The following is a 26,249-nucleotide window of genomic DNA, read 5'->3' on the forward strand; positions in this document are numbered from 1 at the left end:
GAATGTGCCAACATCTTCGTTCATCAGATGCTGGGGGTCAAACCCAAGGCTTGCTAAGCAAGCACTCTTCCACTTGGGCTACAACCCTCATCTCTATGAACAACTGCTAATTGGTCCAAGGTTCATGACCTCTCATTATCAAGAAAGACTTGGTGGCAGTGGTTGCTCATGTCTTTAATCCCAGCACTCAGGTGGCAAAGGCAGGTGGATCTCTGTGAGTTCGATGCCAGCCTGGACCATATAGTGACAGTAGTGACCATATAGTGACAGTAGGACTGTTTCACAGAGAAACCCTGTCTCGAAAGAAACAAAAAAGTCTTAAGTCTTAGGTATCAGGTATGCAGTAGCCCTGGCACTAACCCAGCTGCTGTGCTATCTGCCGCCAGTGCTTTGGCTACTGGTGTGAACAATCAGTAAGGCTTTGTTTTGTTTTTCTGTTCAAGTCTTAGACTGTGACCCAGGGTGGCCACAAACTCCTGACAACTGCCTGCCTGAGCCTCTCAAATGTGGGGATTGCAGATACGAGCCACCATGCCCAGTTCAGTAAGACTTTTTTAAAAAGAAGTTTATTTACTTTTGTTTCAAGACAGGGTTTCACTGTGTTGCCCTGGCTGTCCTGGAACTTGCTCTGTAGACCAGGCTGGCCTCAAACCTGGAGATCTACCTGCCTCTGCCTCCCGAGTGCTGGGGCTAGAGGTGTGCTAAGGGTGTTTGTGAGCACCTGAGCAAATGTGTGCTTCATGTGCATGTAGGAGCCTGCGGAGGCCAATCCCCTGGAGCTGGAGTGACTGGTGGTCCTGAGCCACCACATGAGCTCTGGAACCAAACCCAGGTGTTTTTCTGTTTGTTTGTTGAGACCGAGTCTCTCTATACAGTCTTGGCTGGAACTTGCAGAGATCTCCTATCATGGTCTCAAAGTAATGGGATTACAGGTGTGTGCTACCAGATCCAGCTTCAAACTTCTTGCACTTTCTTTGGTTTTTGGTTTTGGTTTTTCGAGACAGGGTTTTTCTGTGTACCTTTGGAGCCTGTCCTGGAACTCACTATGTAGCCCAGACTGGCCTTGAACTCGCAAAGATCCACGCGCCTCTGCTTCCTGAGTGCTGGGATTAAAGGTGTGTGCCACCACCCACTGCCATCATCACGCTGTTTTCTTAAAAGGTTGTCAGGGCTCAATTCCATTCTTAGCGCATGATGACACAGGTCACTTGACTAAGCCAAACCAAGGCAGATTTTGGTTAAAAAAAAAAATTAGGAAATGTTTCAGGGGGAGAATGCACTCCTCATTTTACAGACCAAGTCAGCGGTTCTCAACACGACCCCTTTGGGGATTTCAACGGTCTTTTCACAGGGGTCGTTTATCAGATATTCTGCACATCAGATATTTACATTACGATTCATAACAGTAGCAAAATTACAGTTATGAAGTAGCAACGAAATAATTTTATGGTTGGGGATACCACAACATGAGGAACTGTATTAGAGGGTCGCAGCTTTACAAAGGTTGAGAACCACTGCCCTAAGTGCCCTTCAGTGATCTGCCCTCTGGTTGCCCACTTCTAAATTTCGGCCTGGAAATCCTTACTAGTCAGTTTTTCACCCCGATCCACAAAAATGTCACAGGCTCAGAAAAACAGGCCTGTCCCTATGGATGACAATCACAGCAGCTATAACAACAGCATTCCCTACGAAAGCCCCTGTTCAACCAGGATCAACCAAGGCACAGCAGGATGGAGATGCTGGGGTGGAGTGGGAAGGAGCCTAGGCGCTCTGCGTGCTCAGCACAGCAAGATTCAGCCACTGCAAGATACGGCCGAACAGCGCCTCCTGTCCAGGAAAAAAAGGACAAACAAGCATCGCGGAGCTTCGCAAAACAGGCGACTCCTGAAACACTCTACCGCAGTGCAAGGTCGGGAATCTCCATTTCCGCGCGAAAAGGACAGCGGGCGCTTTCTGCGCAGCCGCAATGGGACGGACCGGCGCGTGCACGCGGAGGGCGGGGCTGACCCGGTCCTCGCGCAAGCGCGCGCCGGCCAAAGCATTTGGCGGGTTTTTCCTGACTGAGACGCTAAGCAGCAGCTTCGGAAGTAAGTTTTCTCTCCGGAGCTAGACCTTTCGAGTTTTCTTTTTGTTGACCTGTTTCTCTGTGACCTGGTGGCTAGGGGCTTTTGGGGGCCCGCGTCCCTGTTACCTTCGCCCAAAGCGAAAGGACAAGCCTCTGCTGAGCAGACTTGAACTGAGGTAGGAACTGAGGCGCCGGCCCCCGCGCCGGGGCACCCCGCCGGGACACCATGGCCGTGTCCACCCAGCAGCTGGCGGAGGAGCTCCAGATCTTCGGCCTGGACTGCGAGGACGCTCTAATGGAGAAACGTGAGTCCCAGACCGAGAGGGTCCCTTCCAAGTTCCATATGCTCGGGTCCTGGTGAAACGACAGGTGACATTGCCAAAAGGAGACCCTGGAACCATTAGCAGCCCACAGCTCATTATCTGTCGCTCGTGGCTTTTCTCATCAGAGTTGTTTTTCAAAGACAGGGTTTGCTTCTGTAGCCCTGGCTGTCCTAGAACTTACTGTGTAGACCACTGGGCTGTCCGGCCTCGGATTTTCAAAGATCACCCGCCTCTGCTCCCCGAGTGCTGCGGGATTAAAGTGTGCCCCGCCATGCCTCGGTCAGTGTGGTTTCAGCGATCTGTGCAAATAGGAGCTCCTCGAGGTGGATCCCTAATACGTTATTTTCGTTTTGGAAGAAACTTCAGGGGGCTTCTTGACTCCATAGATGGAGGAACACAGGCAAGGAGAATGAATTGTTTAAGCTGTGTGCCAATCCCTGTCTCTTGCTCTGGAGTCCGTGCCTCGCCATACTGGTCCCTAGAGTCCACTGGGGAAGACCTCAATCACACATCTCAGTGAGTCGGCTTCAGCACAGCACTCTGAACTTGTGGTTTTGGGAACTAAGACCATAGTGTAAACGGACTTGCCTCTTATCCCAGCACTTGGGAGACTGAGGCGGGAGGGTCTTAGAGAATGCAAGACCAGTTAGGGCTGGACACTGAGCTCCTGTCTGCTTTGCTTTCAAAGGTTAAAAAAAAAAAAAAGCACAAGCTAGTGTGTGACACTTCTTTCGTGGAAACTGAAATATTCCAAGTCCTTGTGAGGACTTAAAACGAATCTGTTCTTGCTTTTTAAAAATTTCTTGAGACAGGGCCTCTTTTTGTAGCCCAGGCTGGCCTCAAACTAGCAGAGATCCACCTGCCTCTGCCTCCTGAGTGCTGGGATTATTTATGTGAATGAGTGTGTGTGTGTGTGTGTGTATACACACGCATACACAGCTACACCGAATGTATGCTGAGCCCTCAAAAGCCAGAAGAGGGAGTTGGTTTCTGGAGCTAGAGTTAGTGCTGCTCGCGCGTGTCGGGAGTACATACTACATACTGGCTGTAGCTTCCCTGCCACCACTCCTGGGTGGCCTTTGGATTTTCTCACCACCACTTCTCAGCCTTTAAAAATTCATTTTCGCTGGGCAGTGGTGGTGTATGCCTGGCCTCTAAGGCTGAGGCCAGCAGATCTCTGAGTTCTACAAGAACTAGTTCCAGGACAGGCTCCAAAGCTACAGAGAAACCCTGTCTCCAAACAACAACAACAAAAAATTCATTTTCATGTGAATGTCCAGGACTCAGTCAGAATCGCTTCCTGCTGCCTACATCACTCCCGTGTGACACTCTTAGTCCTCTTGGGTCACTCTTAATCTGACTGGTTAGCCTCTGTGCTTTCTTGTTCTGTCTTCACCCCGGTAGTGAGCTTCCTGTGAACAAGAACAAGTCTTCTTGTTCACTGCTGTGTTCCCAGGGCCTGCGAATAGGCAGTAACTGGATAACAGGAGATTACTTCGCCTCGATATGAAAACAAAAAGAAGTAAACAAGGGGGCTGGAGAGAAGGCTCAGAGGTTGAGAGCACTGGCTGCTCTTCCAGAGGTCCTGAGTTCAGTTCCCAGCAACCACATGGTGGCTCACAACCATCTGTAATGAGATCTGCTACCCTGTTCTGTCTCTTGCCGGTAGAACGCTATATACATAATACATAAGTAAATCTTAGAAAGAAAAGACACGAGCGAGGTTTTTCCTTGCCCGATTTCTCTCCCCGCAGTGGCAGAGCTGTGTGTTCTGTACAGACAGACTGAGGAGGGAATGGTTAGCGAGCTCATTGCCTTCTGCACCAGCACGGGGAAAGTGTGCCTTACTCCAGAGATCCTGAGCTCTTTTGAACACGAGGTAAGAGCAAATGTGAGTTAACTGATGGCATTCTGCTGCCTGAAGGTGTACACTCTAGGAAGAGATGCAGGCTCGGGTCGCTGGGTCTTTTACTTCCTTTCTTCCCTCTGTTACTTTCTATCATAGTGTCTTTTCAGTTCTGTACATTTATTTATGTTGTGTGTGTGCATGTGTATGTGTATGCACACCTTGCTACAGGACTTAGAGGACAGCTATGAAAAATTAGTTGTCGCCAGATGGTGGTAGCTCACATCTTTAATACTAGAGAGGCAAGTGGATCTCTGAGTTTGAGGCCTGGTCCGGGACAGCCAGAGCTACATAGTGAGACCCTGTCTGGAAATGAAGAAAGAAAAGTTTGATTCTCTCCTTCTACTAAGTGGGTTTTGGGATTCAGATTCAGCTTAGCATTGACCATTAGGCTTAGCAGAAGTGTCTTTGCCCAAGTCACTTACTATTTTTGAGCCTTGGTTTTTTTCCTCCTGTCCAGTTCTGATAACCTGTGTTTTTAATATGATTGTTGTAAAAATTGTTGCAAAAATTGATGGCAGGTGTGAAAGAGAATTATTACTAGGATTATATGTTGTCAGCAGACAGTTATTAGAGAAGCTTTTTAATTTTTTTGTTTTTGTTTTTGTTTTTTTCGAGACAGGGTTTCTCTGTGGTTTTGGAGCCTGTCCTGGAACTAGCTCTTGTAGACTAGGCTGAAGCTTTTTAATTTTTATTTACTTTTATTATTATTCTAATATGTGTATGTGTGCATGAGTGCAGGTGCCTGCAGAGGCAGATCCCCGGACCCGGAGTTACAGGCAGTTGTGAGCTGAGTGTGTGTACCAATCCTGATCCTACTTTTTCCCAAATGCTAGCATGATAGGCATGATCCACCATGCCCAGCCTGTCATCTTTTTGTTTTAGAGACAGTGTCTCACACTGCGTAGGTCAGGCTGACCTTGAACTCACAGACCCACCTGTGTCTGCCTCCCAGTGTTGGGATTAAAGCTGTGCACTAACATGCTACTTAACACTTTTTGGAGTAGTTTATCTTTGACTCTGTGAGAATGGGCTGATACTGGAATTGAACCCAGGGCCTCTTGCATGCCTGGCAAGTGTTCTACCACCTGAGCTGTATCTCTATTTTTTTCTGCTTACATTTGGAATGCCTGTTACTTCTTGAAATAGGAAATGCCCTTCCTATTATCAGACTATGGAATAATATATTCACCATCTGCTTTTATTCTATTCCTCAGGTTCTAAACAAAAAATTATCCAAAGCCTGGCACAGTGCCTCCAAAGACAGTGGCCATGCAGGAGCCAGAGACATTGTTTCTATACAAGAGCTGTATCCTTTTATGCAGAAGGCCTTTGCACTAAGCCACATATATGTATTTTGTAATTTCTCAACAGTTGTATATATAATTTAAAAACAAATTTTTAAAAATACCTAACTTTCAGTTTCTTTCTTTAAAAAATATTTATTTATTTATTATGTATACAATATTCTGCATGTGTGTTTGTCTGCAGGCCAGAAGAGGGCACCAGACCTCATTACAGATGGTTGTGAGCCACCATGTGGTTGCCAGGAATTGAACTCAGGACCTTTGGAAGAGCAGGCAGTGCTCTTAATCACTGAGCCATCTCTCCAGTCCAACTTTCAGTTTCTCAACTAATCTCATTTAATTGCTCTCCTTGACTAGTGTTTTCAGGATTGAAGCGGAGGAAGAAGAGGAGACCCTTCTGAACTCTTACACCACACCCTCTAAGGTGAGCATGTGATGTCAGGAAACTGCATTCTACAAGTAACACTCTTAAAAACATATCACAAAGCTGGGCTTGGTGGTGCACACCTTTAAACCCAGCACTTGGGAGGCGGAGGCAGGTAGATCTCTGATTTCTAGGACAGCCTGGTCTACATTTTGCTTCCCATGACAGCCTGGTCTCACCAGAGAAAGTAAGTTCACAGAATTTCCCTATTAAGGTTCACAGTCTGAACAACATGTGTGAGGATATGTCCACCTCGGTCCACCTTGGTCCCATCTGCCACTCCTGCCGCATTGGTTTTCTTGTTCATCTTCAGGCATACAAACATACAGTCACCTCGTGACCTCTTGCCAGGGGCAGCTAGCCTGTCTAAAGTAGCAGCTTCCTTCCTCTCCCTCTTCTGTATCCATTCTCTTGCTTTATCTTTCGCTGTGGACCGGAATTTTGTTCCATCACTCCATTACAGAAGCTCCCAGATCACGGATGCTGCTTCATTCACTGTTCTTTCCCCAGGGCCTGGCCCATGACAGCTGCAGAATTCATGTGTTAGAGGAATCTATTTGGAAAATAGCTAGAGAAAATGTATCAAAACCCCAAAGTCATGTTTATCCTTTGTCTTACTCATTGTTCCTGGTGAAACATCTCCTGAGAACGGGGAGTGTAGCCCGGGGGTACATGTTTAACGTGTGCAAGGCCTGGAGTCCATTCCCAGCAATTCCCTAAATACCTAAGGAAATTATCCAAATCACAGAAAAAGCTATATGCATGATGAGGTGCATCATAGCATTATTTATAATCATAAGAAATTAAAAATAACCTGTAATCTAGCAGTAGAGAAGGAGGCAGAGAAATTAGTTATGAATTCAATCATAGAACAGGACTAAGGATTGTACCAGTGTAGGAGGATGCATATAGAATTTAAAAATGATGGGGCTGGAGAGATGGCTCAGTGGTTAAGAGCACTGCCTGCTCTTCCAAAGGTCCTGAGTTCAATTCCCAGCAACCACATGGTGGCTCACAACCATCTGTAATGAGGTCTGGTGTCCTCTTCTGGCTGCAGACATACACACAGACAGAATATTGTATACATAATAAATAAATAAATATTTAAAAAAAAAGAATTTAAAAATGAGTGTATAAAATGCTGTAAGTTTTCTTTGTTTGTTTGTTTGTTTATATATTTATTTCATTTTTTTGAGACAGGGTTTCTCTGTGGCTTTGGAGCCTGTCCTGGAACTAGCTCTTGTAGACCAGGCTGGCCTCGAACTCACAGAGATCCACCTGCCTCTGCTTCCCAAGTGCTGGGATTAAAGGCGTGCGCCACCACCGCCTGGCTTTATAAGCTTTATTTTTAAATTAGGGTAATTTTTTGTTGAGGCAGGGTTTTGCTGTGTAGCCCTACCTGGCTAAAATAACCATTCCTTAATTGTATCTTAATATCTTTTAACTTTATATATAAATTAAAATAGTTGCTCTGGCTGAGCGGTTATGGGACATACGTTTAATCCCAGCACTCAGGAGGCAGAAGCAGGCAGATCTTTGTGAGTTTGAGGCCAACCTGGTCTATAAAGCAAGTTCCAGTACAGCCGGGGCTGTTACACACTGAGAAATCCTGTCTCAAATAAATAAATAAATAAATAAATAACAAATAGTTGCTCTAGCCAGACAGTGGTATACACACTTTGAATTCCAGGTAGGCAGAGTAGCAGCATCTCTGAATTCAAGGTAGTCTGGTTTACATAATGAGTTCTGGGACAGTCAGGACTATCCAGAGAGACACTGTCCAAAAAAAACCCAAGATATTTTAGAGGAGCTTGCAGTGTATGTGTATGGTTATTTTAGAGGACCAGTGGGAGGGCTCAGTGAGCAGAGACACTTTCAGCGCAAGCCTGGTGACCTGACCTACAAAAAGGTGGATGGAAAGAAGCAGCTCCACAGCATTGGAGCTGCACTTACACCCGGGCACCCGGGCACACTCTCTAATAATAAGTACAAATGGAAAAAATAACTTAAAACCTAGTTTGTAAGCCAGGTGTGGGGACTCAGGTCAGTAATCCTAGCACTTGTGAGAAGGGGGCAGGCAGGTCAGGAGCTGAAGGATAGCCTCAGCCACACTGGGTTCAAGACCACTGTGGGCTTTAATACCTGAGACTATCTCAGACAGAAACAACCCAGAGGCTGGAGAGCTGTCTCCTTAGTTACACGATCTCGCTGTTCTAGCAGAGGACCCAAGTTCTATTCTCAGCACCCACATCAGGCAGTTCACAGCTGTGTGTAACTCCAGCTCCAGGGGTCCTTCCCAGGCACCTTCACCTGCATGCACATGCTAACATACACATAAATATAAAATCTTTAAATAAATAAAACCACCAATATTTAAAAGTTAATTTTTGATGCAGTTTCTGTGTTTTTGAGTCAGGGTCTCACTCTGTAGCCCAGGCTGACCTGGAAGTTGGATAACCTCTGCAGTACAGCTTCCCAAAGCTAGGATTTCAAGTATGAGCCATCATGCCTGTCTTAGTGATGGTTCTGAGTCTGTTCCCACCTTGGGTCCCATAGACTACCAGTTGATACTTGATGATGGCATTTCCTTAAATGACCAGCAGGAAGAGCCCTTGAGTCAGAAAAGTTCCTGCGTATGAACTGTAGCCCTTGGGCTGGGCTTGACATTTGTCTCCTGGTCAACACCCCATTATCCAAGGTCTTGGGAATGAGGTCCTGTGATTGGTTTTCATCCTTTACCCTGCACTTATCTTTGACTTCTTATTGGTGAGAGCAAAAAGAAAAAAAAGTAGTGGAAGAGAGAGAAGAAATGAAAAAAAAAAAAAAGGAAAAAAAAAACAGATGTCACCATTAGTGAGGTGTTCGCTGACTACTCTCTCCAAGTATGAGCTCAACTACCTTATCTGCCTGGAGTTATTCCAGGCTTTAATTTGGAAAATGTGTGGTAGACTGGGCCAAAAGAAGTGTAACAGAGTCCCATCCCCTCTCCAGAGAATGTGTGCACGCAGGTCAGAGTCATGCATTGCCAAACTCTGGCCTTTTCTCAAAGCACAGAGCCCATGGGGATGGAGATGTGCGTGCCGGTTGACAGGTCAGGTGACTGGGCTGGCCATCTCCTTTGGGAAATGTTTGCATTCTTTTCATGACAGCCTTCAGAGTGCAGATAGTGTCCTGGTGGGTGTTGGGTTACTGTTGAGGGTTTATGTGATCACTGCTGGAGACGGCTCCGGAGGATCCTGGGCCACTCTGTCCTTTCCGAGGAACTGCAGCAGCTCTCCACTTAATTAGCAACCTGGAGCCAGAGTGACGGATGTCGTTTGTTCATCTTGTTTCTAGGGTCCTCATAAGCGAACTAGCAGCACCCCAGAAACCCCCCTAGTGAAAAGGAGTGTCTCTACTCGTAGCCCACATCAGCTTCTCTCTCCATCAAGTTTCTCCCCGAGGTATGTATCATAATTGATCCAAGTGTAGAGAAAGCCGCGCCTTTCTCTGCGGACAAGGCAAACTGCAAGTAACTTATTAACCGCCCAAGGAGTAAGCCGTCTCTGCAAACTAGCTGGAAAGCCTGTGGTTCTCCGCCTGTGGAAAGTTACTGTTTTGTTTAGTAATTACGGAAACTTGCTTTCCACCCACTTCTCTAGGGCTTATTTCCTAGATGGGGAACTGATATCTCCTATTGAAAACAGCCTGGCTATTCAGAAACTCAGGCATCTGGTGCGTCTGGTCAGTCAAGGCAAATAGGCTCTCACCTGCTCCTACTCGTTTGCCTTTACTTGGGTTTCTTCTTGTAATCTGAAGTGTTTTTTAAAGGAAAAGTATGTGCCTTTGTCCGCAGCATTGCATAACCTGTTCATCCCGTGCTCAGGTGACAGCTCGTTTTGGAGCGTTTTCTCATCGCTGCACCTTTGCCTTCACAGGCTCAGTTGATACTTCCTCATGGCTGCCACCACTGTCCAGAAATGTGCAGAGATCACGTGTGACTCTGAAATCCATAAGTGATAGGTCTCCATTAGAGAAGCCCACGGACGAGTGCTCGGCTGAGGAGACGTGATTATAGGGCTCTCCCATCAGGATGCGGGCTCAGGAACAGCATGTCAGCCATTTAGGGAACTACCAGCCTCTGGGTCCTTCTAAACCAACCAGAGTGTAGGTTTCTCGGTTCTCTCACTTTAGAGAGTCAGTGACGGGCTGGAGAGACTGGCTGCTCTTGCAGGAAACACAGGCTTGGTTCTGAGCCTCCACATTGTTTCTCCAGTTCCATGGATCCACGAGCTCTCTGCCTCTGCAAATACCAGGCTCGCAGATGGTGCACGTAGAATACAGATCTTAAAAAACGGGCAGTGACTGAAGGCTCTGTGGCCATTGACTATGGGTGGTTTTTGGATCCTCAAGGACAGTTCGGTTTCACTGTGGTCCACCTGGTCTGGGGAGATCTCAAAAGTTCCCAAAGTCAACTTGCTAGACTTAAACGGGCACCTCTGAAACCTACGGGGGCTCAAATAGTTGTTGCAGAGCCGTGGTGGGCATTAGCCTCTCTAAGTAGGAAGGTCTTTAAATCTGTTTCTGTGGCTGTGTTTGTGGCTGTCCCCTGTGAGCGTCTGATGGTACTGGAGGGCTGCTGTGACGCATGCCCCTTCGGGTGGAGCCCTGAGGAACTGGTCACTTCCCCGCCTGATCATTTGTTTACTGTATACTTAAGAAAGCTGACATCAGAGACTCGTTTTGTAATTCGTGAAAGCAGCCTGTAAATTATGTAGGTAGACGCAGCCCTGGAGATAAAGGTAATGAGCCGAGCTGTTTTCTGTAGCTCTTCTGCAAAGGAGGGATGCTGGCAGTGGTTCCGACCATGCACCTTGGGAAGTGAGTTCCTACAGAGTTAGTGTGCCAAGTGTAGTGTGTTTCTAGACCTTTCCATAAGCAGTGTTCAGAAGCTTCCAAGCAGATTACCAGCCTCCAAGTATTTGTGATTTGCCAGTCAGAGTGGATACAGAACTGGCCAGTGCAGCCTTGGAGTGAGGGTAAGGGGTGCTTGCTCCCTTTTAACCGTTCGTTTGTTTGGTTGAACTTTATTTTAGTGTCATTTGTTCTTTGAACTAACTGTACTGGGAGGTTTTTATTTGCTTGCTTGCTTGTTTATTTATTTATTTATTTATTTATTTTTGAGTTAGGGTCTTATGTAGTTTAGGGTGGCCTCAGACTTGGCTGAGACTGGCTGTGAGGTCCCGATCCTGCCTTGGATTTCTGAGCGCTAGGATTGCAGATGTGTGCCACCATGCCTGGATTCAGCTGTACATAGGTTTTTGTATTTGCTCAGCAATCTCTGAGCCATTCACTGTTTCAGGATCAAATGATGGGTTGGTAACCGTGGGTGACTCACAAGAAGAAAGGAAAATAGTTGAAACTTGCCTGTGCCGTCAATTCAGAGTACCTTTTGTTTTGCTTCATTTAGTTTTTATATGTTTTTGTCTTTAAACTTTTGTATTCTGGTGTTCCTCGGGGCCTCATTCCCGGAATTCCTGAAAGGTCAGAGTACTCGTGGCCCCTCCACGTTGATTAGATCTTTAAGACAGTTTGCTTTTTCTCCAGGCCTTCCAGCCTCGCCTCCTCACGTTCCTTTCTCAGGTAGCTACACAATAATAATCCACTAATCCATTCTGTTCCCGGCAGTGCTACCCCTTCCCAGAAATACAGCTCCAGAACCAACCGAGGAGAAGTGGTCACCACCTTTGGCTCAGTACAGGGTGTGTCCTGGTCTGGGAGAGGAGGCTCTGGAAGTGTCAGCCTGAAGGTCATAGGGGACCCAGAGCCACTCACAAGCAGCTACAAATCCATGTTTCAGAAGCTCTCAGATATTCGTGAAGGTAACTGGTTTCCTCTCAGATGGTTGAGTGGGTTTAAAGCCAATGGGAGGACTGAAAGAAGTGAAGTAACAAAGCCTGGCTCAGCTGGTAGAATAGCTCCCTCGTGGCTTTTGATTCCAGAAGTTGGTCAGTGTTCCTCTGGCTGCTCTTTTCAGTGATGGGGAAGGAAGGACGCTGGGTGATGCCGCTGTGAAGGAGCTCGGCTCTTGAGTTGTGAACACTTGCCACTGCTTCCTTGAAAACCAAATAAGTAATCATGTCAGAAGATGACCTGAGGTTCAGACTGGACAGATGTCCATGTTCCTCCGTCCTGTAGGATGGTTGTGATCCTGGACGGTGTGCTCTGTCTTTTCGTTCCGAGGGAATTTCTTACTGACAGCACCCTGTCGCCTTTGGATTGCAGTTCTGACCTGTAAGATAGAAGAGCTTGGCAGTGAACTGAAGGAGCATTACAAGATTGAGGCTTTTACTCCTCTTCTAGAACCAGCACAGGTAAGAGCCATCTGAAGAGGTCTCACTAATTACCACTACTCTTAATTCCTGATGAAACCATGCTGGCTTTGAACTGAAAAACCTGCCAGTGTCTGCCTCGAGTGCATGTGCCACTACATCCGTCTCGGAAGTCAGTGAAGAGGCTCTTCTCCACTCACCAGTGTTCTAGTTCATCCCTTGGTTGGCTGTGGTGAAAACAGGTCCCTCTCAAAAAATACACGTGATCCCCGCCTGTGTCGCCAACTTCCTTTCCTACCTCGTGGACTGGGTCTTATATACATGCAAAGGTTGAAACCTTGTTTTCTCATTGGTGGAGGACATTGCCTCTGGAGAGCTCCTGCCTATAGAAGTGTCTGGGTTTGCCAAGTGAGAGCAGGAGGCTGGAAATTCTCATTGCCTGGACGATTCCTCTGGTTGAGCACTGACGCAGATCGGCAGCTGCCTCTGGCATCTAGAGTGACATCATGCCTTAGTTCTGGTGCAGGTGCTTTCTCAGGAGAATTGCTAGTCTAAGAGATGTGTCCTAAATAATCCCTGACTGAGTATGCCTTTGTCCTCTGTTTGCTTCCAGAGAAAAACAACCATACATAAGATTTTGTTCTTAGCCGGGCGATGGTAATGCACGCTTTTACTCCCAGCACTCAGGAGGCAGAGGCAGGTGGAACTCTGAGTTTGAGGCCAGCCTGGTCTACAAAGCTAGTTCCAAGACAGCCAGGACTGTTACACAGAGAAACCCTGTCTTGAAAAAAAGAAAAAGAAGAAAAATCTTTGTCCTGTAGGAAGTTTTGGAGAAATTGACGGGAAGTTTAGGGGCAAGGTCGCACATGAGGGAAAGATTAGATGTACTGAGTTTGCTCCCAAGAGTGGAAGCCCTACACAGGAAGCCGTTAGAGATTTCAGTTCCGTCTATGAAGAGCTTCCTGTGGAAGTGGTAAAGTGATGTCCCACATGGTATCTGGGTATTTGGGAGCCCAAGGCAGGAGGATTGAGAGTTAAAGATAGACTGACTATGTTGTGTAGCAAAACCCTGTGGGGAGGCAGGAGCATGCATGTACCAAGAGGTACTCTAGCATGGCTGAGGATTTGGCTCTGGAGCCAACTTCTGGCCTTCGGTCCAGGCTTCACTATTGTTGATCTTAATGAAGTTAATTATATGGCCCCACCACTTGTTCCTGGGTGTTGCCGTAGCTACGGTGGTCGTGAGGGTTGAATGAGTTAATACATGTCAGCTGAGAACAATGTGTGGCAGACTCAGTGAATGTGATCTATTAATAGCTGTGGTTTGCCAAAAGTGCTGTGGGCTGCAGGGCTTGGGATTCCTCAGACTGGGGATGCTCACATTTAGGCAGCCTCTCTGAACACACCTGGTAGGCAGGAGGCGGACTAGACACCCCTGAAGGGTCTTTCCACTTTTAATGGTGATTCTGGGATCACCCCCCAAAACATTCCATTTGGGGTCTCGCTGTACCGTCATTCTTATGTTCTCTCTTTTTTTGGTAGGAGCCTGTCATCCTGCTGGGCCAGATTGGATGTGACAGCAATGGGAAGCTGAACAGCAAGTCAGTGATTCTCGAGGGAGACCGGGAACACTCCTCAGGCACTCAGATTCCAGTGGATCTGTCCGATCTCAAGGAATATTCTCTCTTTCCTGGGCAGGTGAGACTGTGGAGCCTCTGGGATGCAGACCTGAGAGCTTGGTTTCCATCTCTGTTGCTATGAGATTGGGTTGTATAGGGCCACTGTCTTAGGAATTGTTTTTTCCTCTCCTTGGTCCAACCTTGGCCCTGGGTCCAACTGCTCGGGTTCAGATCCCAGCTCCACCTGAGGTGCGTGGTTGTGGGTAAGGTACTTGACCTCGAAACCAGGAAGTCTTCATCCACAAAATGAAATACAGATTCTTACTTTCTGGGATTGTTGTGAGAATCAGGCCGTTTGTACAGAACGTAACTGTGACTGATAGAGCCCCCTTTGCTTATTCTCTCGAAAATGCCAGGATCAGCCGGGCGGTGGTGGCGCACGCCTTTAATCCCAGCACTCGGGAGGCAGAGGCAGGTGGATCTCTGTGAGTTCGAGACCAGCCTGGTCTACAAGAGCTAGTTCCAGGACAAAACCACAGAGAAACCCTGTCTCGAAAAACCAAAAAAAAAAAAAAAAAGAAAATGCCAGGATCATAATTACCAAAGGTAGTGTATCTCAGACCTCTCGTTTATCTCTCCTAGTCAGCAGTCTTGTGTTTCTTGTCTTTCAGGTTGTAATTATGGAAGGATTCAACACCACTGGTAGGAGACTTACTGCCACCAAACTCTATGAGGTACAGGATGGGCCCTCTGCCACTCCACGTTTGCTCCAGGCTCGGTATATGTAGTTCTGGTAGAAGAAACTAGTCTTTTTTGGTCTCTGAATGTTTGGTAGTAGTTTTTGTTTCTAGACTTGGAACTCACCTCCAGGCTGTGACTTAGCGAACTGTTTAGAGAGCCCAGCGGCAGGTGTTTTAGACCATGAGGTCACACGTGTTTGTATCATTATAGTGCCAGTGCAGCCATCGGCCACGCATAAACAAATGACTCTGGGGAAGTCCCACCAAAACTTTATTTACAAAAACCGCTGCAGTTGCTGGGCAGGGTGGCACATGCCCTTAATCCCAGCACTTGGTAAATAGAGGCAGGTGATCTCTGAGTGAGGCCAGTCTGGTCTACAGAGTGAGTTCCAGCACAGTCAAAGATACGCAAAGAAACACTGTCTCGAAAAACAAAAAACAAACAAAAAATAATGGCTGCAGTCAAGTTTGGCCTCAAGCTGTAGCTTACTTATCTCTGCTCTCAACTAAGGTCCTTACAGATTTCCATAGGATCCCAGGAAAAGTAGTGAACTCCCTTCTTCCACCCTTACCCAGCATGCCAGTGACACAGCCACCCACTTTGCATGGGATGGCTAAGTGCTTTGTGTTTTCCCATTGCCTGGTCTGCTTAGTCATGGTGAGCTAGAAAAGTGGCGGAATCTGGGCTCTACCTGTGATTCCCAAGAGCAAGGCAGAGATATGTCCTCTCCTTGCTTCTCACAGTCCTCCCACTGCACCTGCAAACACTCAGAGCCATCCATTACCAAAGCAATGGCAGGAACAAGACCTCAGCTGAGCTCTTTCTGTTCCAGGGTGTGCCGCTTCCATTCTATCAGCCCACTGAAGAGGATGGAGGTAAGTTTCGGTTCAAATTTTTTCTTGCCAATAATGGGGGTGATAGGCAAAGTCCTAGACAAAGTTGCCCAGTCTCAAGGAAACAACAGAAGCTGTGTGGGAAAGGCATGCAGAACAGTAAGACCACAACTAATCAGTGGACATACAGGCCTTTTCTGCAAGAGCCACCAGGGGGTCCGAACCTCCTGAGCACTGACAGTGGCATTATCTGGGCTCTGGTGATAAAGTAAACACCTGTAACCTGGATGCTAACAGGCATGTGAAGGTACTTGGAAAGGGGAAATGATATACACATTATAACTCAAGCTGGGTGTCCTGATGGAATCCTGGAGGAGAAAGAGACACTGTTGGAAAACCTTGTTTAGTCAGCAGTTAACATACTGTTAATCCCAGCAAATGTGCTGTATTGTAAGAAATGTTCATGTTAGGGGGCTCTGGGAAAAGACAGAATTCTGTGCTCTCTTTGCAAGTTTGTGCAATTCTATCATCATTCCACAATAAGGGTGTCATTTGAAGAAATAGTTTCTGGCCAGGCATGCTAGTGCACGCCTTTAATCCCAGCACCTGAGAGGCAGAAGCAGGTAGGTTCTTGCATTCAAGTCTAGCCTGGTCTGCATAGGGAGTTCCAGGCCAGCCAAGGCTACATAGCATGACTCTTATCTTTTTTTAAGAAGGGCCAGTTGGTGGTGGCACACACCTTTAATCCCAGCACTCCCGGAGGCAAAGGCAAGCAGACCTCTGAGATCAAGGCTAGCCTAGCCTACAGGGTGAGTTCCAGGATAGCCAGGGCTACACAGAGAAATGCTGTCTTGTGGGGAAGAATTGCAGAACAAGTGACCTGGATGGGAAAGCAAGATAATAAAAAATATTTGTGAGCCGGGCAGTGGTGATGCATGCCTTTAATCCCAGCATTTGGGAGGCAGAGGTAGAGGCTGGCCTGGTCTTCAGAGCGATTTCCAGGACAGGCATCAAAGCTACAGAGAAACCCTGTCTGAAAAACACCTAAAAAATAAAAAATAATTTTTTTTAAGTTAACAAACTTTGTTTTAAAACTCCCATAAACTGGAGTGGCGGTGTTGCTGGGTCTATAACACGTGTGCAGCATATATGAGGCTCTGGCTTCGACCCCCCGCTGCCACAAATGAAAAAGAGGATGGGAGCTGGAGAGATGGCTGAGTGGTTAGGAGCAGTAGCTGCTCTTCCAGAGGACCTGAGTTCAATTCCCAGCACCCACATGGTGACTCACAGCCATCTCTAGTGAGATTTGTTGTCTTGTTCTGTCTGATGTCATCGTCTCTCATGCAGGCATACGTGCCAATAGAGCCAATAAATCTTTTTTTTAAAAAAAAAAGAGGAGGGGAAAGGAAAGTATTTTTAAGCACTTTTGTAAGCAGAGTAGAACAAACACCAGTAAAGATTTTCAATACATGCCAGTGCTGGCATATTGCCAGAACCCCACACTCGCTGATGGCATGTGAAGTCATTCTTGAGATGTCATGGCATCAAAAACTATCTGTGTGGGGGATAAAGGTAGGTTCTTCCTGGTCTCAGACCTGAGGCAGCCTGAATATCACTTCCGTGATCCCATGGGACCTATGAATATGTTCCTTTACATGATCTGAGTGACGTGGTAGTGAGCACCATTAGTCTTAGTCCTTAGGAAGCAGAGGCAGGCAGATCTTTGTATGTTCAAGTCAAGCCTGGTCCTCATAATGAATCTTTTGAATGGGATTATACAGGTGGGTTGAGTGCAACCACACGGGTCCTTATGCACATGGATGGCAGAAGGATCAGAGTCAAGAGGACAGAAACCTCAGACCATGGCTTTAGCCTCAGATCTGTCAGAGCCCTGCTGACACCGTGACCAGAGCTGTAGACAGTAAATTGCTTTAGCTTCCAAATTTGGAGTAAAGCATTTTTTAATTTTTATTGTTGTAAGATTTATTTTTGTTTGTTTGTTTTTATGTGCCTTGTGTATGGGTATGTTCACTTGTGAGTGCAGGTACCTATGGAGGCCAGAAGAGGGTGTCGGGTCCCCAGGGCAACAGTTATAGGCAGTTGTGAGCGGCCTGATGTGGGTTCTGTGAACTGAACTTGGATCCCTAAGAACAATAGCAAGCACTCTTAACTGCTGAGCCATCTCTCAATTCCTAAAATAATTTCTTACAGAACCAGTATGAAAGTAATTGCTACATATTAGAAAATTTGAGGGATTTTGGGGGGTTGTTGTATAAGCTACAGGAGCTAGCTCAGACTGACTTTAAAAACTCAAATCCAGATAGTTCTTGGGCTAGACAGGGACTGGAAACCCAAGCTTGGGGTGGGGGGCACAAGCCTAGCAGCTTTAGTGTCCAGGTAGCATGAGAATCCAGCAGAGTCGTCCAGTGTCTGGCCCTCCAACAGCCTCCCCTTCTGAACCCACATTCTCCCACTGCACTGAACCCCCAGATGGTCCTAACTTCTGCACAGTGTGAGCACTTGTCACCTTGATGGATTCTTCCTCGCTGACACTCTGCTCACACTGCCCAGTTTTTACTTGGTTCAGTGTCCCTGGGGAGGGATGAGAGCCTCAGCTTCAGTCCTCAGACCTGCACTCATGGGACCTGATGTGCATTTTCCTCCAGTGGCCGGCCCTTCATTATCTCTCTACCAATATCAGTTTTCTTCTTTCTCCTCATGACCTTGCAATGCCTTCTGTCTCAGATTTTGAGAAAACTATGGTTTTAGTTGCCTGTGGGCCTTATACCACTTCTGACAGCATCACATACGACCCCCTGCTTGATCTGATCACCATCATCAACCATGACCGGCCAGATGTCTGTATCCTGGTAGGTCCTTGGGTAGTGGTGTGCAGGGAGGCTGTAGGGTGGGAATGAATCAGCCTTGGAAAGGGTTGTAATGCTATTCTAAGTTCTTAAGAAACATTGATCTGTCTCATTTTACAAAGACGTGGTTTTTTTTTTTTTTTTTTTTTTGGTTTTTCGAGACAGGGTTTCTCTGGTTTTGGAGCCTGTCCTGGAACTAGCTCTTGTAGACCAGGCTGGTCTCGAACTCACAGAGATCCGCCTGCCTCTGCCTCCCGAGTGCTGGGATTAAAGGCGTGCGCCACCACCGCCCGGCAAGACGTTTTATTTTTAACTCTTTCCTTATTTTTGGTGTTTTTTGTTGTCGTTTTGTTTTGAGACGGGGTCTCACTACATAGCCCTGACTGACCTGGAACTCACTATGTAGACCAGGCTGGTCTCAAACTCTCAGAGATCTGCCTGTCTTTGCCTCTCAAGTGCTGGAATTTTTTAATTCTCAGTCTGTACCTCTGGAGGTACATGCGTAATCCATCGCCGTCACTAAGTCCAGAGGGCCAGCAGTATTGTCTTCTCTGGTTTTACAGCAGTCTTGCTCTGTCTTGGTACTCTGATCCACATCTAATCTCTTTTTATGGCTAAGATACTACTAGTAACGTAGTGGTCTGTTGTTCTTGCTAGGTGTGAAAAAAAAAAAAAACAGAAGAGAGCCCAGTGTCATTTGGGGCAACCACAGGAGTTATAGGGCCCTAGGAAGCCCCCTGAGGGAACAGAATTCAAATGCTCCTTGGTCCATCTGTCACCTACCCAGGCTCTCCAGGCAACCTTGGAGGGACAGGTGGACCAGGGCTGGGAACTGCTTTTAGACAGTTTGTCTAAAAGCCTTTGCAGACATGGAAGATTCTGATTTGTTCTTTGGTGCTTTTGTTTCCCTACCTCTGCTCCTTTGCAGTTTGGACCTTTCCTGGATGCTAAACACGAGCAGGTGGAGGTAAGTGCCTGGGGAGAGGAGTGGAGGGGAAGGGGATGAGTGCCTGCACTCTACCTAGACTCTTGCAGTTTCCTCTTTTGGAGTTTATCTACGTCTGCAGCAGGCTTACATCAACCCTGTGGCTAACGAGGAAAATATTGTCCCTGGCTGTATTCATTAACTACTTTGAATTTGAAGACTCTGTTGCACTAGTACATAAAACCATCTAGAAGCCAGGGAGGGAGTTGGAAAAATAGGTGGTTCTTTTGTCTACCCTAAGTCACTACTTAGATGCAAAAATAGTAACAAAAGCAGATGGGCTTCAGCCGTAGGTCTGGCTGTCTGGTCTCAGTGCCTATGAAACTGACATACTAGCCTCTTCACGCAAGAGGCAGGTTCTGTGGAATCCTTTATTTGGCCATTGCCCAAGCTCACGGCTCATGTCATAGGTCCTCTAATACGTAAACCACAGTTCTTCCTAGGACCTTGGTCTAGGGCCTGGGCCTCCTGCCCTTTGTTTGCTGGGTATTTCACCTCCATAAACAAGATTTCAATGCAGGCTTCATCCTAGACTGTTCCGTGCACATGCAAGAGAATTAATTATTCCCTTATCTAGACTCAGCTTCTTGCAGATGGACAGCCCACCCCACTCCCGTTTTTTGTTTGTTTACGATAGCATCTTACCCTAGAACTGAGCTGACTTAGAATTCAGTCTGTCCTGGGCTGGCCTGGAGCTCACAGCAGTGCTGGGATTACAGAGCATGAGCCCCCGTGCCTGGCTCCATCTTCCTCATCGTCACATCTCTGTCCACTCCATGCCCCTGGGGTCATCCTGCAAGCCTTGGCACTTCTCCAAGTGCAGTTCCTTTCCTTTCTTGCAGAACTGTCAGCTGACAAGCCCATTTGAAGACGTTTTCAAGCAGTGCCTGAGAACCGTTATCGAAGGAACAAGAAGGTCAGTGTTCCAGATGGAGGGCAGACCTGGAGCTTTCTAGGTTCTTCCAGGACATGCCAGTAGGAAAGTGAAGCTGCTTGGACCATATTTATTCCCATCCTTTCTGTCCTTTTGGACTTAGAGATCAGACAGAGCCCTTGAACTCCTGTGCTCAGTGGGTAAACAGTCTTTGTAAGTCAGATAAACAAACTTGGAAGGACAAACTTCACACACTCTTATCCTTTGGTCTTTCTCTTTACTTCCTTTTCTCACTTCCCCTTGTGTAAACTGTTACTCCATGGGAATATTCCCAGGGTGGTTTGGGGAAGAATTTGATTGGCAGTGAAATTCTGAGAGGCCCCAAGCCTCTCATTGCATGAAGGGAATGTTTTGGGGTAAGCCCAACTTTCTTCCCTGAGTCAGTGCTTCCCAATGGTGGTGGATGGCCGCCAAGGGCTAGAGACTCCAGTGAAGGTGAATCCTGAATCCTCAACCTAGCTCCGAAGACAGGCAGGACTGAAAGGCCACAGCACTGACATAAGTGCTGTGGTTCTAGTGTGTGCAGGCCTCCCGATCCCAGGAAGGGTTTAGAGCTAGCTGCAGAGAGTCATCAGGGAGCTGGCCCCTCGGCCAAGTCAGAAAGAAAATGTCATAGTGGACAGTCTCTGGGGATTTGCTGCCTGTTGCTGAACTCATAATAAACAAACATTCCTGAGGCTGAGATTTAAAAACAGACCTGTAACAAAGGTGGTTTTGAAAGGTCTTCCTTCCGCCTTCTGTCCTGAGAACAGATCCCAGGTTGATTAGTTGTAATCCAACCTTGTGCTGGCATCAGGCCTGGAGCCAGGAGACTTGAGCCCTCAGCTGCTTCCATTCCCCTCCCCTCTTGAATGGAGGGTTACATATACCTTCCCTCTTCTCACGGGTTTGTTAGGGCCTCAGCTGAGTTCATAAAAACCAGGGAAAGGCCAAAGTCCTCAAGAGATAAACCCCCAGCCTCCCAAAGCAGGGACAAGCACTGAAGCAGCACCCAGCACTGACTGGTGCTTCCAACATGAGTTTGGGTTCTGATTTTGGTTCCTCATCCCATATGCTATTGATAGCAGTGATACAAACAAAGAATAGACCAAGCATTGTTACCCTGGGAGCCAGTACCCAGCGCCACCAGGCACTTTCATCTGTGGCTAGTGTGAGCTGCAAAGCAGGACGCAGCCCCACCCTGCCAGAGCTTTATATAAATGGTGCTAGGTCAGAAATGCAGAGCACCATGCAGAACTCAGCAGATGTGAGTGAGGCCCTTGTAGCAGCAGAATGCCCTGATGCACCTCTCTGCTAAAGAGACAGCAATGAGACACTCCCACCATCTGATGTATGAAGTTGTGCAATACTGCACATAGTTGGAATTTTCTTCCTGGCCCCTCCCCCTATAGCCAGCTCCAAGCCTTGAGCAGAGGCTGCTTCCTCCTTAACCGTTGCTCTTCTGAAGCCAGTCCTGAACAGCAGTCTGGTCCCGTGAGGACAAACAGCTTAGCCTCAGTCCTTTGTACCTTCAGGCTTCCACTCCTGGAGACCTGGAACATAATTTCAGCTCACTCTCTGGCTTGTTCACCAGACTCTAGCACTCACATGGTGGACTTGGACAATGGCAGCGAACTTGGTGTCCGAGAGACTAAATGATATGCAAAGTACCTTTCCCAAGATTATGATGCCCAATTACAGTGGACCAGTCCCCAGTGTCTGGTCATATGTTCAAAGTCCCTGTGCAGGGTTAGAAAGGTGGCTCAGCAGTTAACTATTGCCTTAGCCGGTGGTGGTGGCACAGGCCTTTAATCCCAGCATTTGGGAGGTGGAGGAAGGTGGATCTCTGAGTTCGAGGCCAGCCTGGTCTACAGAGAGAGTTCAGGACAGCCAGGGCTGTTACACAGAGAAACCCTGTCTCGAAAAAAAAACAAAAAAAGAAAGAAAAAAGAAGTATTGCTGCTGTTACAGAGGGCTAGAGGTTGGCTCCCAGCACCCACATCAAGCTGCTCGCAACCCCCTGTAACTCCAGCTCTGGGAATCTATATCCGTCCCACGGTTTAAGCACAAGAAGGAAGCAAGCAACTACAAGTGAGAGCTGTTGGCCGGTGCCAGGCTTGCCCTCACAGCAGCAGTTGACGCCTGCTTGGTTTACAGTGGCCCTTCTGCCAAGGGTAGACAAGGGAGCCAAAGAGCAGGTTTGCCCTTTTCTCTTTTGTGTGGTTGTAGAAACAGTTGGCCCTTGGAACCACAGCTTTTTTTCTCCGCTCCATGTTGTAACCCTAGAGACTCTCCTGTTCCCATCAAAGGAACAGCTGCCTCTGCTGTATTTCTTTGACATTAGTTTGCTGAGGAGTAGAAACAGTGTGGCTTCCTGATGTGAGTGGGAAAGTGAGTGTCTTCAGTGTCCAGGAGACCTGGCCCTTTGCTGCCTGAATGGTTTGGTTTGAAGGGCAGCCTTGGGACCTGACCTCACTTGTTTGACCTGAGTCGTGTCTGCAGAGAACTGTATTGTCCACAGGCCACCTAGACCTGTAAAGTGGAGTAAAACTTAAGCTCAGTCCCAGTCCCGAGACTTCCTACAGGGTCTCACTCTGTAGTCAGGCTAGCCTTAAACTCGGGTCAGCCCTCCCCAGGGCTGGAGCTGCTAGTGTGTGCCGTCCATGCCCAGCTCTAGATCTCAGTTCCCCCCCTTTTCCTACCAAACAAGAGCTCTCCTCTGTAGTGGGAAGCCACATAAAGTAAGGGACTGTGTGTCCTGAGCTATATGGACCAGCTCCAGTTGGACATGTGTATGTGACAGCAAATTGCTTTTCCCTCGCAGGGGCCCTGGGAGACAGCGTCTGCTCAGAGTAGAATGCCATCCAGGTCTTCTTGGAGGGCTGCTGGATGAAAGACATGCTTACACCTTTAACCTGTGGCCCAGTTCTGCTGACTCACCTCTTGTCCCTCTTGTGCTTGTGTTTTGACAAAGCAGCTCCGGCTCCCACCTTGTCTTTGTCCCATCTCTGAGGGACGTGCATCACGAGCCAGTATACCCACAGCCACCTTTTACCTTCTCGGAGCTGCCTCGAGAGGACAAAAAGGTACCAGTGCCTCCTCTGGCCAGTGAGCAACGGTGGGGTGAAGACGGCCCTGTGGGTGAGGGAGAGAGTCCCAGCTCTGTGGGGAAGCTCTCTCTAGCTGTTGTATGCAGATGTTCATGTCAGCGGCTTCTCATTTCAGCGAGTGCAGTTTGTGTCAGAGCCCTGCAGCCTCTCCATAAATGGAGTGATGTTTGGCTTGACCTCCACAGACCTGCTGTTCCACATCGGGGCCGAGGAGATCTGTAGGTAAGAAACATTTCTTGTCAGCCGTAGACAGCTGGCTCCTGACATCACCAAGACATCACCCCCCACCACATCATGTCACTTGACAGCCTTGTCAAGAAGTCCTGAGAGCCACACTTTATACCAAAATCTTAGGCCTTTTCTTTTCTGCTAAAGGTAGCAGTCAGATAAATGTATTTGTTACTGTCACGAGTTTGCCATGTCTGAGACCCCAAAGAACCAAGTCTGTTGTGTCTACATGAAACACTAGGTGATGGAATCCATATTTTTTGGCTCCAGTCTCTTTTTCTTTACCATCTCGTTTGTGACCTGAGTGCTCGAGTGTCCTCTGTAGACTTACCATGGATTTATCAGTGAATGTGGGGCCCTAGAGAACCAGGCACTGCCGGACCTGGTTCTTCCATCAAACCTTCCTTGCCAGGAGAGGGATGAGCTGAAGTTCAGTGGGTGTGCGCTTTGGCTGTGGTGTGGTCTTTGGGGTTGCCTGGCTGTGTGTGGCTTCATGGTATAGAGACTGTGTCCTCCTGTACAAGGTGGTTCAGCTCCAGCGCCGAGGCCTCCTATATCCTGATTCCTAGGATTCTTCTTTCCCTCTAAGCCCCGTGCCCTGCTGCCCTGTCCTGGAAAAGAGCCAGCTGCTTGCAGTGTGTCTCTGAGCTTCCCCGTAACTGTGTCCTTGCTGTTTAGCTTCTCTCTGGTTGGCTTGAGTCCTCGAGTCTTCCCTGAAGAGGACTGACAGAGAAACCTGGTTCTGCCCTTCTTTCTAGCTCTTCTGGGACTTCAGACAGATTCAGCCGAATCCTCAAGCATATCCTGACACAGAGAAGGTGAGCGTGCCAGCCCATAAACATGGGCAGTGTGGAGACTGGGTTCCTGCATTGACTGCTACTAGAGTCTCTTTCATCTCTGCAGCTATTACCCACTCTACCCGCCCCACGAGGACATGGCCATAGACTACGAGAATTTCTATACCTACGCCCAGCTGCTGGTCACCCCTGATGTCTTCATAGTGCCGTCGGAGCTGAGGTACTTTGTGAAGGTAGGTTTGAACTGACTTTTTTGCACACATCAGAACCTGACTTTTCCTTCCAGATTACCTGGCACTTGCTCGACCTAGGCCTGCTTAATGGGACAGTGTCCGCTTGGGGCCAGCACAAGGGCTGATTGTTGGGGTCATGGGGTGACAAATAGTCTAAGCGTGGAATGAAGCAGGAACAAGCCACACGTGTCCACCTGAGTAGAGCCTAGGTGTCAAGGAGTGAGGACTTTAGGCCCTGTCAAGGTGACCTGGGAAGATGTTGCTGCCTGCCTGCCTGTCTTTCCCTGAGTTCTGATCTGACCTCCCAGTGAGCTCAGCTAGTAGTACCTTGAAGAAGCTCTTGATCTGAGCCGCACACTCAGCTGCCTCAGGCTGGAGTCCCTGGCAGGGAGTCCACACACCAGCTGGGTCCAGTCCAGTCTTAAACAGTGGTTTGTCCGCTTCTCCAGGGAAGGAGTCTTTGAGGCTAGGTCTGTGCAGCCCGGGACGTCCTGGGGCTCTCACTTTCCTGCCTCGGTCTCTTGAGTGCTGAGATTACAGCGTGAAGCCCACTCAACTCCTAAGTCTTTCTTCATGTGGAAGAACAAAACTGTTGGGATCAGTTTCTTCCCCAAGCATAGGAGCTCCTTATCTGCCAGGTCTTGGCGTTCTCTGTTTTGCCCTAGAGAGTCTCTAGTTACAAGTGAACACATTTGCCTGAGTGGTTGCCTTCGTTTCTGTTTTCTAAATCTCGGTGTAAGATTCTGACGATGTCACACCCGGTTGAGAGCTTCTAAACCCAGTGTTCTTTCTTTCCCAGGACATCCTTGGCTGTGTCTGTATGAATCCTGGACGACTCACCAAAGGACAAGTGGGTGGCACCTTTGGCCGCCTCTACCTCAGGAGGCAGCCCGGGGCCACGGACAGTAAGGGCAGGCAAGGCCTGAGTGTGGCTGCACAGGTCGTCAGAATCTGAGTCTTCAGCCTAGGTCGTGTGGCCTCACGGACACCGAGAGCCCAGGTCCGACCTCTGATGACCAGACTATTGGAGCGCCTGACACGGATAGGGACAGGACTGCAGGGCTGGGCCCCTGTGCCTTGGGGCCTAGATCTGAATCATGCATCTCACCTCTCTTCTTGCTTCACAAGGGATGTAGGGTGTCGAGAAGTGAACCATCTATGGAGACAGCCTGCCCAGAAAGGCAGGAAAACTTCATGATTTTCTGTATAAATCAAACACAACGTTTGGAGCAATAAATATAAATTTTTAGTATAACTGATTTTAATCTTTCTTCTACTTTTTTTTTTTTTCCTGAGTAGTGTCCTAGGAATGTTGTCTTGACCTATGTCCAGAGAAGGCAGAACTTTGGTCACACTGGGCTCCATCCAGCCCCTTGGAACTCTCCCAGCCCTACCCTGTATCCTCCCAAAGTCCCCAGACTACAGTTGCTGAGGAAGAAACTTGGCTTTGGCTACAGAACTGGGCTGCAGAGCAAGCAGCTGGCAACCTGCCTGACTCTCCCTGTGCCTCGTCTCATATACCGTGTCTCACACGCTTGCTGTGGTCTCAGCTCCACCTCTCCATCTGGAGGAGGCAGCCCTGATGAG

The 26,249-nt window shown here is 47.9% G+C and overlaps 1 protein-coding gene across 1 annotated transcript; it reads left to right on the top strand.

Moving 5' to 3' along the window:
• The first annotated feature begins 2,029 nt into the window (after positions 1–2,029).
• On the top strand, positions 2,030–25,915 carry Pola2 (DNA polymerase alpha 2, accessory subunit). The gene is made up of 18 exons (XM_041661594.1): positions 2,030–2,370; positions 4,143–4,267; positions 5,512–5,603; positions 5,968–6,025; positions 9,362–9,468; positions 11,693–11,886; positions 12,290–12,378; positions 13,879–14,034; positions 14,627–14,689; positions 15,529–15,571; positions 18,275–18,399; positions 19,325–19,363; positions 20,224–20,297; positions 23,272–23,380; positions 23,520–23,626; positions 24,391–24,450; positions 24,536–24,662; positions 25,462–25,915. The coding sequence occupies exons 1-18, from the start codon at positions 2,292–2,294 to the stop codon at positions 25,615–25,617; spliced, it is 1,803 nt and encodes a 600-aa protein (XP_041517528.1). The 5' UTR covers positions 2,030–2,291; the 3' UTR covers positions 25,618–25,915.
• Positions 25,916–26,249: the final 334 nt, after the last annotated feature.

Source organism: Microtus oregoni, unplaced genomic scaffold (assembly GCF_018167655.1).
Source record: "Microtus oregoni isolate MIOR12 unplaced genomic scaffold, Mior012 000012F_ref0000307, whole genome shotgun sequence".
Taxonomy (NCBI): domain Eukaryota; kingdom Metazoa; phylum Chordata; class Mammalia; order Rodentia; family Cricetidae; genus Microtus; species Microtus oregoni.

Excerpts from the sequence above, each read along its gene's own strand:
- Pola2 (XM_041661594.1), top strand. The coding sequence starts at position 2,292 with ATGGCCGTGTCCACCCAGCAGCTGGCGGAGGAGCTCCAGATCTTCGGC. Across the intron at positions 20,298-23,271 it reads GTTATCGAAGGAACAAGAAG|CTCCGGCTCCCACCTTGTCT; the intron begins GTCAGTGTTCCA and ends TTGACAAAGCAG. Across the intron at positions 24,451-24,535 it reads CATATCCTGACACAGAGAAG|CTATTACCCACTCTACCCGC; the intron begins GTGAGCGTGCCA and ends TCATCTCTGCAG.